The sequence below is a fragment of the Halyomorpha halys genome, unplaced genomic scaffold (genome assembly GCF_000696795.3).
Source record: "Halyomorpha halys isolate HHAL.00 unplaced genomic scaffold, Hhal_1.1 Scaffold126.1, whole genome shotgun sequence".
Taxonomy (NCBI): domain Eukaryota; kingdom Metazoa; phylum Arthropoda; class Insecta; order Hemiptera; family Pentatomidae; genus Halyomorpha; species Halyomorpha halys.
Genome location: NW_027112074.1, coordinates 1,499,139 through 1,513,629, shown reverse-complemented (window position 1 = coordinate 1,513,629; position 14,491 = coordinate 1,499,139). Strand labels below are relative to the sequence as shown.

The following is a 14,491-nucleotide window of genomic DNA, read 5'->3' as shown; positions in this document are numbered from 1 at the left end:
AATATTTTTATTAAATTATTAATTTTTTTTTTAAATTATTAATGTTAATTTTGCCCCCTCTAGGTAGGCCCATAGTATTTATGATTTATTTACTTTACACAGTTGCAGTTGGTTGCCCAAGTAAAATTATTTTCCTATTTATCATATATATTTTTATTATTTATCCTAATTATTTAAACTATAGTCCATATTTATGACAATTTCTTTGGTTATGGGGAGATAAATGGTAGGCCGTTACCTCTCGCCTGATATAAGACCTGACATATATTTGATGCATCCCAAGCAGGTAAAGTTGAAACAGTGACTTGAGGAACAAAAACAACAGGGTGTTCTGCTTCACGCTTTGCCAACTAGCGACATCTTGTAATGAAGGCTAGGTAAAGAAAACTTGACAAACATATTATAAGAGTGCTTTATCATTCATATTGTGGAACTATCGATTATTAATACAATTACCGAATTATTAATTTGTGGAAAAGTTCAACAATAAGCTTCTTTTCACTGCCTTGACAAAATCTTAATTGTTTAAAGCAGAATGTTTATATGAAACATTAAGAGGCCTTGGGAGCCGAATAGTAAAAGACAAAACATTATGATTTATCGTTAAAAAATATTTAAAATGTCCTCCGTAAAAAAATCGAACAAATTGTTAAATTTAAATAGAAAATGTTTGTCTAAGTTTTCAGGAAACCTTTTTTTATTTTAGTTATTCCGAAATGTTTCCTTTTTAAGTCCTCAGCTATCTGATATTTTTATTTGAATTTCGTTATTTAATTTCACAACTCATGTACATGTACTCAATGTTCTTATACGACATGGAGTAATAAAAAAAAGGGTTATTAGGTAATAGAATCATAAAAATGTCAATTAGAAATATATATATTTGATTGTTTAAACCAATAATACATTGATATAACTCCTATTATATTAAATGTATAATAATAATAATTGTTTCATTTTCTGAATAAAGTGATACAATACATTATTTAAAAAAAATGATAATACAACGAATAGTAAAATCTGAACTGCTTGAGATTGAATTTAAAAAGTAGATATTTATAGACTATTAATTCTCGCTACGAACTAAACACAAATCCATATATTAAAATTCTAAAGCAGATCTTCGTGATGAATCACTCGCTCCTGTATTGAAAAAGCATTACCAAGTAGGTGACAAGATTAGAAACGAACTGTAAACAAAATTAAAAATTAGCATAAGATAATAAAATTATTATCACAAATAAACTCCTCCTTATGCATAAGTAGTTGCATCTTTGATATGCTTTTACTATTGCATTTTATTTTTTTGGTTGGCTCTACAGATCTCGTAGATCTTTGATTCTTTGGAAAACATCTGATTTCTGTTTTTATAGTAAGTATGATTGATCTAATTATACTAATTAATAAGTAGATTATTTTTTCTTCATAACCCCTAATTCTGGATTTTATTTTTGGTTTTCGTATATATTTTGGTCCTGCACTGTTTCCTTCTTCTGTAGTGGCCTTTCTATTTATTACTTATTTCTATTTATTTATTCTACCTCTCCTAGCAATGTAATTAATAAGTAATTTTTTTTTTTTAATTTTAAGTAAGTAATAGTAAAATAAGTAAAAATTTTATTTGCAGTTAATATTTAAACACAAGAAAAAAACATTTTACAGGATAAAATTTAATTTAAAATCATCAAATAATTTTTTTAACAATGTCAATTAATTAACTTAATATTAAGATTCTCTCTTTGAATAATTTGCACAAATAACTAAGCAATATACACTTAGCCATATTTACACTATTTTGAAATCTGAGTTTTGCATACGTTCTTTTTTTGTTTCTGTTTTACTAGTAACCCAATCAAATGGTAGTTTGATGTGAAAAGTTCGGGTTTTTGTGTCTTACATTTTGTTTTTGGGGAGCTGAACATGAATCTGAAGTAGACTCGTCTTCGAAACATTCTTTCGATATGCAGGAGTAATACAAAAAAAAAACTTAAAATCACTTTTTTCCAATCTATTACTTGCAAAGACACTAAATAATCCTATATTAAATTGAAAATAAGAATATTATCTACAATTTTTATTCATATCATTTTTATTTTCGTGGAATAGTGCAAATCCATATTTGTCAAGTGGTGTTAAAAGAGGGTTTGAGGTGGAACGTTTTGGTGTTTTTCGGGCTTACATTATGCTTTTCGGTTCTGAAACTGATGTAAACTTACATTTTTTTTTCTTATAACTTGCAAATTCAGTCATTTACGGAAAAAAGTAGATATGAAGACTAGTATGCGAGTAAATAAGTCAGTTTATTAGTATAAATTCACATACGGGAGAGAAAGCTGGACTAGATTGGACAGGCAGTGGTACATCAGCAGAAATGAGGTTTCTATTAGGAAAACTAGGTGTATAAGAGAACGAAAGAGAGTATAAGGAGCAGCTGGATATTCCTGAACTCAAAACCACTCTAGAAAGACGACAGTTCAAGAGGCCTGCCGCATGAAGAAGTTCATGAAGGTCCAGTCTATAAAGTAATCTATCCACAGAAAGGAGACCATATGTACTTCCTAGAGTTACATATCAGGAATATAGACAGAGGAGCGGAGATAAACAAGACAAATTCCTCAATAAAATGAAGTGATTAAGTAGTTAAAGAGTAATCTAAAAATTCATTTTTTATTGTGGCAAACGGTGAATATATCGTGTTCTTAGTTCTCACTACAGTAAAAACATTTTATTTGTGTCCACCAACCCCTCGTTCAACATAAGGGAGGAATGGTTCCGTAGGATAGAGACTCCTTCACGAGTAGTAATAGCATAAGAGGAAGATAAAAAATAAGTGTATACCTAGAATTAATTTAGTATATATACAAATAAATCTTCAAATGTAATTGGTTAATTGAATTTGTTAACTTAAGCCTACTTGTAGTTCCAACAAAGTACTTACATTAGTTAATAGAGTCCTGTCAACAACACGAAATCCTGCAAAATTTGCAGTCGGAGGGCAAGTGGACACACATGAAAGCAGGAGAGATACCTGAAAGTGAATAGGTATAGTTGCTCTATATTTCCAGCATTGAAATAATTTTTTTTATTATATCAAATAAAAATTATATTACATACTTTTTCTAAGGTTTCCTTGTCCATCTTCGGGTGTTTCAAGTTGAGTACAATGGAAGAAAACGTTTTTCCAATCTAAGATAAGAAAATACATGTTTATAAAACATAAAATAATATTTACTAACGGACAAATCAACAAAGAACTCAAGTCCAATCGGATGAAGTCTTGCTTACAGTCTTGCCGATAAAGCAATTTGTAGTTTACAATTCAATAGTTTTTATTTAAGATCTGATAGGAGGATTGAGATTAGTAGTAGGAAAGGAAAACTTTCTCTTGTCTTTGTGAAAAAGCTTTATTGGTAAGGAATAGATTGTGGATTTCAGATTTTTTTTTTAAGATTTGGAGGAAAGATTCAAGAAGCAAGTAAATTCTGCTGGGAGAACATTAGTGTAATATGCAAGCTTGGCTGCCTCACAACATTTTAAAATTACTTTCAATTTATTTGTGCCCACCAACCCATTCATACATTGGTTTTACGTTATTCATATATTTCTTTATTCATACGCCAATGATGAATACGTGATTTATATATTCTCAAAAAAATGGCAACTTTTATACTCTACAATTTTTATTTCTTCTATAAATATCTGTATTACTGTGATTATAAAATGGTTGGGAAATCACTCTTACATAGGAAACAAACATTTAATTGATATTGCTGAACATTGTGTTCTGTACCTCCTCATATTACAATCTTCTTCTCGCCCCTTAAGTAAGTCTAAACCAAACAATTTTTATATTCCTTCTCATAGAACTACTCTCTAGCCGTTAACTAATTTTATTTTGCAGTCAATCAAGGTTCAATAAAATATTCTTTGTTATGAAATAATTATCTTTTTTTTTGCTCTAATTATTTAAAGTATTCCTCTGTGTACTTTAAGTTTTAGTCAGAGGCAATTCAAGCCTGCATAATACTGTTGCTCTTTCAGCAAGACTTCCTATTTTAAATGATCGAAGAAATAGAATGATATAAAAACGAGATTTTTGTAATTAAAATTAATTTTTTTTTTGTATGAAATGTAGTTTAGAAATACCCATTTCCGAGAAAAATCACTCTTCATTAAGAATAACATTAGTACGTCATACATACATAATACATGAAATATACTATGTATTCTTCAGTGCGTCTCGGTATACATAGTACATTGCATGTATTACGAATGTATGAATTATTACTGTTATTATTCTTGAGGAAGGGTGCGAAAAAAAGGGGGTTTTAGACAAAAAGAGGTCTATCTAAACTCCGAATAAGTAACATTTAGTAAAAACGGGAAGAAGAGGGGTTAAAAAAATAGTTAAATTAAGCATTACGTGGCTAGAACTGGAAAATTGAGAATGAAAACATATCTCGCGAGCCAATTACTATTCTTAATTAATTTAAAAGAATTACAAAAGTGAAAAGAAAATTAAAAAATAAACCTGATTCGAAGTCTTTTCAGCACTGTCAAACATGAAGAAGAAGTATACGTATATTGTGCCAGACCCCAACATCTCCCACCAAACAAACTCTGCTTGCCTGACCCGCTGCATGAAGCTGGTGAGGCGGCCATAGCAACTGATCAAGAAGGAAAAGAAGAGGGACAGCATGAGACCACCGGTGGCCATACCTATCGCGTCACTGAGGGACGAGACAAGGGTGCTGATAGTAAGCCAACAGTATCTCTTCCGCTGCGAGTCTTTTACTATCCCTTCCTGAGAACAAAAATTTGTTTCCTTATAATAAAAAAAAAATCAATAAATTTTATTTTAGTTTATTAATATTAATTCTAAAGATAGCAATTTAGTTGTAAAAATGGGTACTGAATAAACTATAAATAGAGTATCCAGCCCCAAATTGACGTGTGAACGTCCAGTTAACCGAATTGGCTATATTAGGGCTGCACATTTTCTCCATCTTTTACAAACATACTACATCATTTATCTTAATATTTTATGATACATAAAATTTTCTAAGGTGAGGAAATATAAGATATGAAATTATAATAAAATAAACATACCGGAATTATATGGCATAGTAATTGAAGTCATGTAACTGAAATTACATAACATAAAATAACTCATGTAATATACAAAGCATAACTAAAATATCAATTACAAATAGTCTTAGCACTAACTATAAATGTTAATTATAACTAACAGTATAGAATCAAGAATGAAATTAACAGAGTATGACATAGTTATTTTAAACGAAATTGAATAATTCATAAAAAAATGTTCTAATTTGTGTGAAACTATATTAGTGTACATTGTCTCTTTTTCTTTGGAGCGCAGGACTGCACAGGAGTCTTTTTCGACGTAGAACAGGCTTTTGATCGAGTCTGGTATCCGGGACTGCTTTATAAACTCCGTAAATTCCTATCTACTACATACTTTCTCACCATTTATTCCTTTCTCATTGATAGAATATTCCAAGTAAACCACGATGGTTCTATTCATCTTTCTATTCTCAGTGCACTGGTGTTCCTCAAGGTAGTGTCCTCGGTGACATCCTCAACACCATCTATACAGCTGACATCCCAACCATTCCTTCCATTATAAACTCCCTAACCACCCAACTCCACTAGTCTCTAACCTTCCATTCCTGGCAATCCTCCGAGGCTCCTGAAAAGAAGATGTCCACGAGACCTACTAATGTAAAAACGTCATTGGTGTGCTACCAATAGGTAGTTTCTCTACATGTCTCTATCACTTTATAATAACTGAGATCAAATTTAAGGAATGTATTATAATGTACAGTTGTAAATAGCAATAAATAAAAAAAAATAAAATAATAAGCGGTGAACCTATTATAAACTGGGGCACCTTGCATAAACGCACACACACATTCATTTCAAAATTTTGAAAGAAATAATGTCATGTTATAAAACCTCTTTACTTTTCCTTACTAATAAATATTCACTCAACAGTTCAATTTACAATAGGATTTAACACTCAAAATATGAGATCAGTAATTTATTTTATGCTTTAATATAACTGAAATGTTCCTCCAATGTTTAAAGGGTTTGTTCCTAAATGATATTTTGCCCTAAAATTAAAGTGTAGAGGGGATTGAGGAACCTGTGCTTTATTAAAAACTCTCGGGCACATTTTTTTTTTTTAATTTCAATGAAGATAAAAAAACAAATGTATGAAGACAGACTGTTTTGTTGTCTAATATTTTGAAATCGTAGTGTATCATTGTTAATTCATAAAAATAAAGTTAATTAACTATTAAGGACTACAGAACTTAAAACCACTCTAGAAATACGGCAACACCAGTCTGCCGTATGAACGAGGACATGAATTCTTTAAAGGTATTAGTGGTTGGATCCACAGGAAGGAGACCACGCGGACGCTCCAGAATTACATACCAAGAGTATATCCAGAGAATTGGAAGTAAAAGAGGCAAACCCTCAATGAGATGAAGCGGCTAAGGTAGGGACTGGGAGGAGAGGTTGTGCTGTACTGATGCACCTCGGCGATAGCTGATGGCATAAGAGGAAGATAAAGAAGAAGGATGAAATGTATATAATTTCACGGTGCAATATGTTTTTCAAGTTACATTCCATGACGGATAAAGGGTTGCTAGAAAGGAACACTGTATTCAAAAAGCAATACCGCCCAACTGCATTAGGCTGCAATACACAGAGGATACTAAGACTAATCGGACAATTGCTTATAATTCTTAAATTACATAGGCATTGTCAGTAAATATTAATATACATAATAATACATGATCTTTTTTGTTTTTATTGTTTAGTATTTTAATCTTTTTCTATATTTTCCTTTTTTTCCTTTTTTTTATTTTTTATAATATTTTAGTGCGTGTTCCTGTGTAACCATAAAGATGACTCTTCAGTTACGTTCTTTAGTAGTCAATACAACATTATTTACACTTGACATATATAACAAAAAACTCATAATCATTATTAACATAACGTTCAGTTTTTTTAGATAACAACACAAGTTCTTTATAATTAATTAATTGTAATTGATCATATGGCGAGAGGTTTCAAATGGGTTTGCCACTAAAACGAATGTAAAATAATGAAACTTTAAATGAATTATAATTAAAAATAGATTTAAAAGAAATATACTAAAGAAATAAAAATGTTGATAATAATTTCGACAGTGGCAAACCCATTTCAAAGAAATTGCCACTGAAGACGTTAATCTTGCCACCACAATATTATTATTTTTTCCCTCCTATTAATTACCTGTATATCTCATCTAGTTCTCTCTAAGTATAATAAATAGTAAAATTTACATTTTTAATGAGGTGTTCATGGTTGACCATAGATTAACATAAGCAGAAGATGGATATAGATGAGTAAAAATAAAACATTTTTAGTTATATGGATGAGTAAAAACATTAGTTAAATTAGGAATAGAGCTTATGGATATACAATAATTTAAAAGAGATCAAGGGAGAAGAAATATGCAGAATGGGAAATGGAGGAATTAAGAAATATTAGAACTTAAAGTCAGGGCAGAAATTCTGGCTAAACTAGTCAAATTAAAGAGTGCGGGCAAAAAAAATACGTCATCTTCACAAAGTAAAAATTTTAAATATAGAAGAAATATATATACACAAAAAGTCCACATGATAATGCATAATTATATTTCATTAACATTTTTAAAAAATCTCAATATACATACATAAAAAAGAAACATATAAAAATAATAAATATACATGTTCCTTCATTAATAAATATGCATTATTGGGGAAGGAGTATTTAGAATAACTCACACAAGATACGATTTGACACAACTTTCGGGCCTGCTGCCGGATTTCATAAAGAGTTGTTATCCAAAGCAAAGACAACAAATCAGAAGCATAGATTACGATGAATAACATAAAGCAGTTAGTAATCCCAACACCAATAATTTGGTACATGCGGAAGCAATAACCAACAGCTAAAAAAAAAAATAATTATGTAAAATATGGGATAGCAACTAAAACGTTGTTTCAATTAATTTTAAATAATAAATTGCGTAAAATCGAAAGAACATGCGACAAGAATATGGATATTTTTCAGTAGAGGATTTCGAAAAATTGTAGATTTTTTTTCTGACCTCCTTTATTGAAAATATATATAAATATAGCAATATTAATATATACCTGAGTATATAAACACGTAACTGGTGTCCTTTGCCATTTAGCATTCTTATTTAATGTATATTAATGTATATTTTATATAATTTATATTTCATACTATTATTGCTGAGTTCATTGGGTTTGTGGTATTTGAAAAACGAATATAATAGGGAATACAAAGGAGCATTTTATACAAAATTTTGGCTTAGCACTTCTTGCCCAAAGCCATTCAATGTCTAATGCTGAAAGCCATTCGATTTCATAGAAACAGAAGTAATTGTTCAGTAGATACACTGAAAATATCAATTGATTAAACTTGACCCATCAGCAAAGTCAATAACTTATTTCCGTCTAGAATAAGTTTTCTGACTCAAAGTGGGATACCTGATAAGTAATAAAAAATACTATTTTAAATCAAGCAATAATTACCCAATGGCACAAAGAAGAATAGACAATATGTGATCCATTTTTGACAACTCAATTGTTTGAATTCTTTGCTGTATTCAGACTAAAACATAAATAATTAGTTTTATTTATTCATCATCAAAAACTACTTTAATAAAGTAAAGAAATCTTAAAAATGCTGAAAAAATAATACAAAATAAAATTGGTTTTTGTTACAATAGCTGTAATTGTTTTACTTTAGCAGGCTCTCATGTTTCAAATATTCCTAAATTCCAGTCATTATTTCCACAATTTAAATGTTGGAAAACCTGATTAATAATCAATTACGTAATAATGTGTAATTAAACTCGATTAACACCCTAATTTTTTCCAAAGTATTGTTAATTTCGAAATTAAATTGGGTAGATATAGAAAATTAAGTTTCTTTTGTTACTGAATTCGACTTTATATACTATTTCGATTCGATCTTTTCATTTGAAATCCTACATTTAAGTCAGCTGGAGAAGAACTGAAAGAGGTAAGAAATTTGATTTCACAATCAAAAGAAACTCGATTTACCATAGTACCTATGATGTGATACATTTTTCGAAATTTTGGAAAAAATGCATATGCTTATGCTATAAATATATATGTAATGGAGAAGCATGGCTCAATGGTAAGGCACTGTGCTACTGACTCCAAGTACCCTGGTTCAAATCCGGCAGTGGCAAATAATTATTTATTCTGTTGCTGTAACCATGAGTCAAACCTGTGGGCTCTTGAGCCCTCCGAGGTTCACCCAGTCTCATGAAGTGAGTTCTCTTAATTAGTTTTTTTATAGGAAAAAATCATAATTATGATAAATATTAGTCATATATTGATTTTTACTGAACAAATATTAGAAAATAGACAAGTAACATAGAACAATTTAAAAATCGGGCTATGAACTTGGAATCCAAAGTCTTAATGTGTGTTAGTAAATATGCTGGTTAATAAAATTTATTGCAGATTCATTATTACTGAAATAAATAAATATTTTCATCACTCCCACTTCAATAAATTAGAAATTTTGAATTCCTGGTTTGTATCAGGTTTGGTTTGCTTAAAATTAGGAGTTGAGCTCAAAACTATTCTAAACATCATTTATTAGTATCCCTAGATGATTTTGGTAGCCTATTTTTGAGCTATCTCTAAGAATTACCCATTCCCAAAATAATTCTTGTTAATAGAGTCAAACCTCCTTTTAAAGATTATTATTCAATGAGTGAAATCGTTTGTGGGATTAATCAAACGACTGATGGGTGTATCAGATGAATATGTTAATAATCATTTCTTATTAATATACCATCTCCTAGTCCACAATTATGAACAAATCACCTCGAACCGGGACCACAAGGCAACGTATTCCACGATTTGATCTGATGTCTTCCAGTAAAAAAAAGGGACAAGGAAATTCTGGCTTAGATATGACATCAACATCAAAATCTGAAGATACTGGTCGTAGTTCTTCGATTCCTTCAGCATCTCCAGCAGCGATATCATTGTTTTGATTGAGAGGCCACAACACGTTATGAAGAACGCAAAGGAGTATAGGGTTGGATAGGACATCATACGAAAAGGTTTAATACCTGAAATACAGAAAAAAATTATCACGACTATTTGGAACCTTAAAAAAATCTAAATTATTGTTTTATTTCAGGGGAAAAATTAACTTATCAATGTAACAAAAATTATAATTAACAAAATGCTAACCCTCATCGGATATACCATAAGGAAATCTTCCAAGTAGTCTGAACAGCAGGAGTATAGGCCTGATTTCTTTGAAGTAGGAGTTGGATGAACGCTTTCGAGCAAAACAGCTGGTCCATACTGGGCTGTCCACCCAGGCCTAAAAAATACATGACATATTTGAGTGGGCTCAGGTACGCAGTGTCTCCAGTACCTTAACTAAAGTACAGGAAATTTAGATTTAAAAAGTTTTTTTTTTTTTAATAATTTATTTATTGATATTTACAACTGTATACACATATATACAACAAGTAAATTTGCTGTAGGTGACATAGTAACATGATAAAAACATGTGGAGAATCTACCCACTGATAGAACTCCAATAACATTTCTAGAGAAGATCTCGAGGCCATCTTCTTTTCAGACGCCTAGGAGGATTATTAGGTAATGAAGGAGAAGCCAGGTTAGAAACAAGTGGATTTGGGTGGTTGAGAAGTTTATTATGGAAGGAACGGTATCTGGTTCTGGCCAAATCTGCAACATATAGAATATTGAGGTCCTGATGGATGACTTGATTTGTGACAAAGTAAGGAGCATTAAGGATTTTACGAAGGGTTTTAGATTTAATCTTTCAAATATCACTAAAGAATCTTGTTTAAAATGTCACTTAAAGTAATAAGCAAGTAGCCACTTCGAGGTCAAGGCAAGTAGCCTCTCCAAGGTCAAGGCAAGTAGCCACTTCAAGGTCAAGGCAAGTAGCCACTTCAAGGTCAAGGCAAGTAGCCACTTCAAGGTCAAGGCAAGTAGACGGCTTGCTCTTAATATATATGTTGTGCCAATCGCTCTTTTCTTGAAATCACATTTTTTTTTTTTGCAAAACATTAACTTTTGTAAATTCCGTAACCATTCTATAAATCTGTTTTGGATTTAATTTTTTATATTTTTAATTAATATTTCTTTTTTTAGTTTAACAGAACCACGAAATGGCCAAAGCCCTGGGGCTTATTAGTGGCAGTAGGTATTGATTTAGGAACTACTTATTCCTAAGTTTTCCAGTATGGCAAAATTGAAATGATTGCTAATGATCAGGGAATCAGGATGACACCCAGTTATGTTGCCTTTACAGACACTGAGCAAACATTATGAGTTAGGTCTGAATGATCAGAGTTATTCCAGATTAGGTATAGCACAACTCACATCAACAGTTTGAAAGATAGCCCGAATAGAGATGGCTCATGACTCCAAAACAGTTCAGTATCTACTGATCTGAAACTTTGTTCATTATGTTCCATTTGAGCGAACGTATTAAAAGAAAGTTTCATCTCTATTTTTGGGTGTTTTATTAATTATTAATCAAATATATTGTTTAATTGCAAAAATTAAATCATAAAGGGAAGTGGGTTATATTCTTGATTCATTCCATTGTCACTGGTAAAACTGTTGCACTCTATATTAAGTTTCTCGGAAATTATTATATTTTTTTCTTTTCTTTTTCAAAATAAGAAAAGGATTAATATTTAAACTGGATAGCCTGTCAATATTTTTAAATTTGAGCAATCTTAATCACTGTAATGCCAAACATAATTACAGTTCTTCAGATTCTTGTAAAAGAAAATCAGACTTAGGGAATCATCAAGGTGGACTTGGAATATATAAGATAATTTTCTTTTCGTAATTTGAATGAGTAAGATATTATAGAATATTTCAATACAGAAGGAAGACCAACTAAGAAGGAAATTTTCGAGGTTGGATGATGTGCTATCTGGTGAGTGAAAACTTAATCTGTAAGACTTTTCAAAATACCATCGGCATTGCTTGTCAATGAAGAGGAAATGATAATAGGATAGAAGAGAGAGAAGGATTTGAAGAATACAGTGCCGAAGGGTGATTCTCAACCACTATTGTACTTCCAGTATTCGCGAAGAAGGAAGAGAGTTCAGTTAGAAGATTAAGTCTCGGTATGAACGGATCGAATCATAAGATAAAAAGATGAACGCCTGGTTATAATAGGGGACCTTGATTGTACAAGAGCCGAGAAGAAGAAAAAGGTAGTTATCTCACCCCAATTTTTGATTACTTTAATGAAAACTATGTATAATTACTAGTCAAAATTAATGAGTCTGCCAAGTATAGGTAGAGGGAATAAAAAATGGCGGCTGTTTCAAAACCTTAAAAAAACATTAATTTTTCATTCGAAACTCTATATCTTAAAAACTACCAACAGCAGTAGAAAATTTAAGAGGACATTATTTAAGGGAAAGTAAATTTTCTGAAATATTAGCCCTAAAAGAGCTCTTTGCATCCAATAGTTCTCGAGATATAGCTTTTTAAAAAGCAAAATTTCTTATAAATCTTCAAAAAGATTAGTAGTTAGCTAATTTATTTTGAGAAATCTATATCTCAGGAACTATGTGACGTACAGATGTATTAAAATATATCAATTAAACTATTTAACGTAAATAACTCTATTAGGGCTCATATTTTACCAAATTACTGTTCTTTAAATAACGTTTTCTTTTGTCGTTCCTACTTTTTGAGATATACAGCTCCGAATGAAAATTTGTTTTTTTTTTATCGCTTTGAAACATCCGCCATTTTTTATTCCCCCTACCTATACTTGGCAGACTCATCCATTTTGACTAGTAATAATATATAGTTTTCATTAAAGTAATCAAAAATTAGGGTGAGATAACTGCAGTTTTTCTTCTTGGCTCTTGTACTATGAGGTAAATGTTGATAAAAACAACAAACAACAACAAAAAATCATCTAAATCGGACAAGTATCAGCAAAAACAATGTATATTAGAGTTTATATTTTTTAAAAAAATTATTCTCAGTATCTTGCCAAGGAAAACCGAAAACTCCAAACCCCTGGGAAATTTCAGGTGCTTATTTGACAAATAATTAAAATGTCTATAAATAAACTTCAGAAATATCCGAAATATATATTTTTATATTATAAATATATAAAAATAAATATTCCGAAGGAATACCTTATTCATTCAGACAGAAAAAGGTCACCCAAAAGGACCACCAATTCATGTCGGGCTTAATCCCTCCACCACTACTAATATCCTAATCGGGCAAATATTATGGAGAAAGATTGAGCTAGAAAGTTTTCGATTGGACTTTGGACCCAATTCTGTCAGGCAATTCATGTGAATGGGAACACGATATATTTTAATTAAACAAAAACTATTTCAGAATTAAAAATTGCAAAAATTAAATAAAATACCGGATGCTTAGATGTAAACATAATACTATTTTTCAAAAAATAAATGTTTTGCGCAGCCATGCTAAACTGACCAATATCATATGAATATCATGAGTTAAAAGATGTGACCTTTGCTCATTTCTACGCCCCGTCGATTCTTGTTGGGAAAGACAATGAATTAAAATCAATAATGACAGGGCATGAGAACAATAGAGAAGTTAGAAATTACATAAAGAAAAAATCAACAGGACGATTGTCTAAAACTGAGTATATTATGATTATTAAAGTATTATTTTAATAATAAACACGAGTTTATACAATTTAACTAATATCCTAAAATTGAAGCTGTAGTACATACTGAGGCTTATGCCACTTCGATTCTAATCAGTGAAGATTAACTATGATGTTTAGTTAGGTATAAATTTTAAATCCGAACAATGGTATTTAATTGAAAGTGTCCTAAGTCAAGAAAGTACTGTCGGGGTGGCTGGATATAATTAATTAATTAGTTCTGACTTCAATAGAAGATTAGAAAGGTACTCACCATCAGAAGGCCTCGACGAAGTGTATTCAGTAGGTTAGGTAACTGGCTAGGAGATGGGTTAGGTAACTGGCTAGCAGATGGGTTGGCAAGATACGTCTCAAGGGAACTGGCCGTAAATCCTCCCAGGATGGAATCTTCACTCCGTAGGGAACCAGAATATCGGTTGTAAAGGGGATAACGAGTCCTACAGGATCTAGCTGTAGGTCCTTGCAAGATGGAAACTTAACTCTGTAGGGAACTAGCCTAAAGTCGTGAAAGGGATAGCAAGTCCTATCGGAACTAATTGTAAGTCCTTACGACAGGAATACAATGTTCAGGATGGAAAGATCCCGAGAAAGCAGAGTGAAATAAAAATCAAATATAAATTTCCAAAAATAGCAATAAATGCACTGGTCCACTGTGTATATTGTTATCCAATGCCTCCTAAGGAGA

The 14,491-nt window shown here is 31.1% G+C and overlaps 1 protein-coding gene and 1 long non-coding RNA gene across 2 annotated transcripts; both read right to left on the bottom strand.

Annotated features, from left to right (window-relative positions):
- Nucleotides 1–945: 945 nt before the first annotated feature.
- On the bottom strand, nt 946–4,795 carry LOC106678168 (gustatory and odorant receptor 22). Its single transcript, XM_014416536.3, has 4 exons — nt 4,532–4,795; nt 3,115–3,186; nt 2,939–3,028; nt 946–1,190 (listed from the first exon to the last, which is right to left on the bottom strand). The coding sequence occupies exons 1-4, from the start codon at nt 4,715–4,717 to the stop codon at nt 1,134–1,136; spliced, it is 405 nt and encodes a 134-aa protein (XP_014272022.1). The 5' UTR covers nt 4,718–4,795; the 3' UTR covers nt 946–1,133.
- A 3,065-nt stretch (nt 4,796–7,860) lies between these two features.
- On the bottom strand, nt 7,861–10,170 carry LOC136796395 (uncharacterized). The gene is made up of 3 exons (XR_010844099.1): nt 9,951–10,170; nt 8,619–8,697; nt 7,861–8,008 (listed from the first exon to the last, which is right to left on the bottom strand). It is a non-coding gene; the product is annotated as an uncharacterized lncRNA (long non-coding RNA).
- Between the last annotated feature and the right edge of the window lie 4,321 nt (nt 10,171–14,491).

Excerpts from the sequence above, each read along its gene's own strand:
- LOC106678168 (XM_014416536.3), bottom strand. The coding sequence starts at position 4,717 with ATGGCCACCGGTGGTCTCATGCTGTCCCTCTTCTTTTCCTTCTTGATC. Across the intron at positions 3,029-3,114 it reads ACAAGGAAACCTTAGAAAAA|GTATCTCTCCTGCTTTCATG; the intron begins GTATGTAATATA and ends ATTCACTTTCAG. Across the intron at positions 1,191-2,938 it reads ACAGGACTCTATTAACTAAT|TTCGTTTCTAATCTTGTCAC; the intron begins GTAAGTACTTTG and ends TTTTGTTTACAG.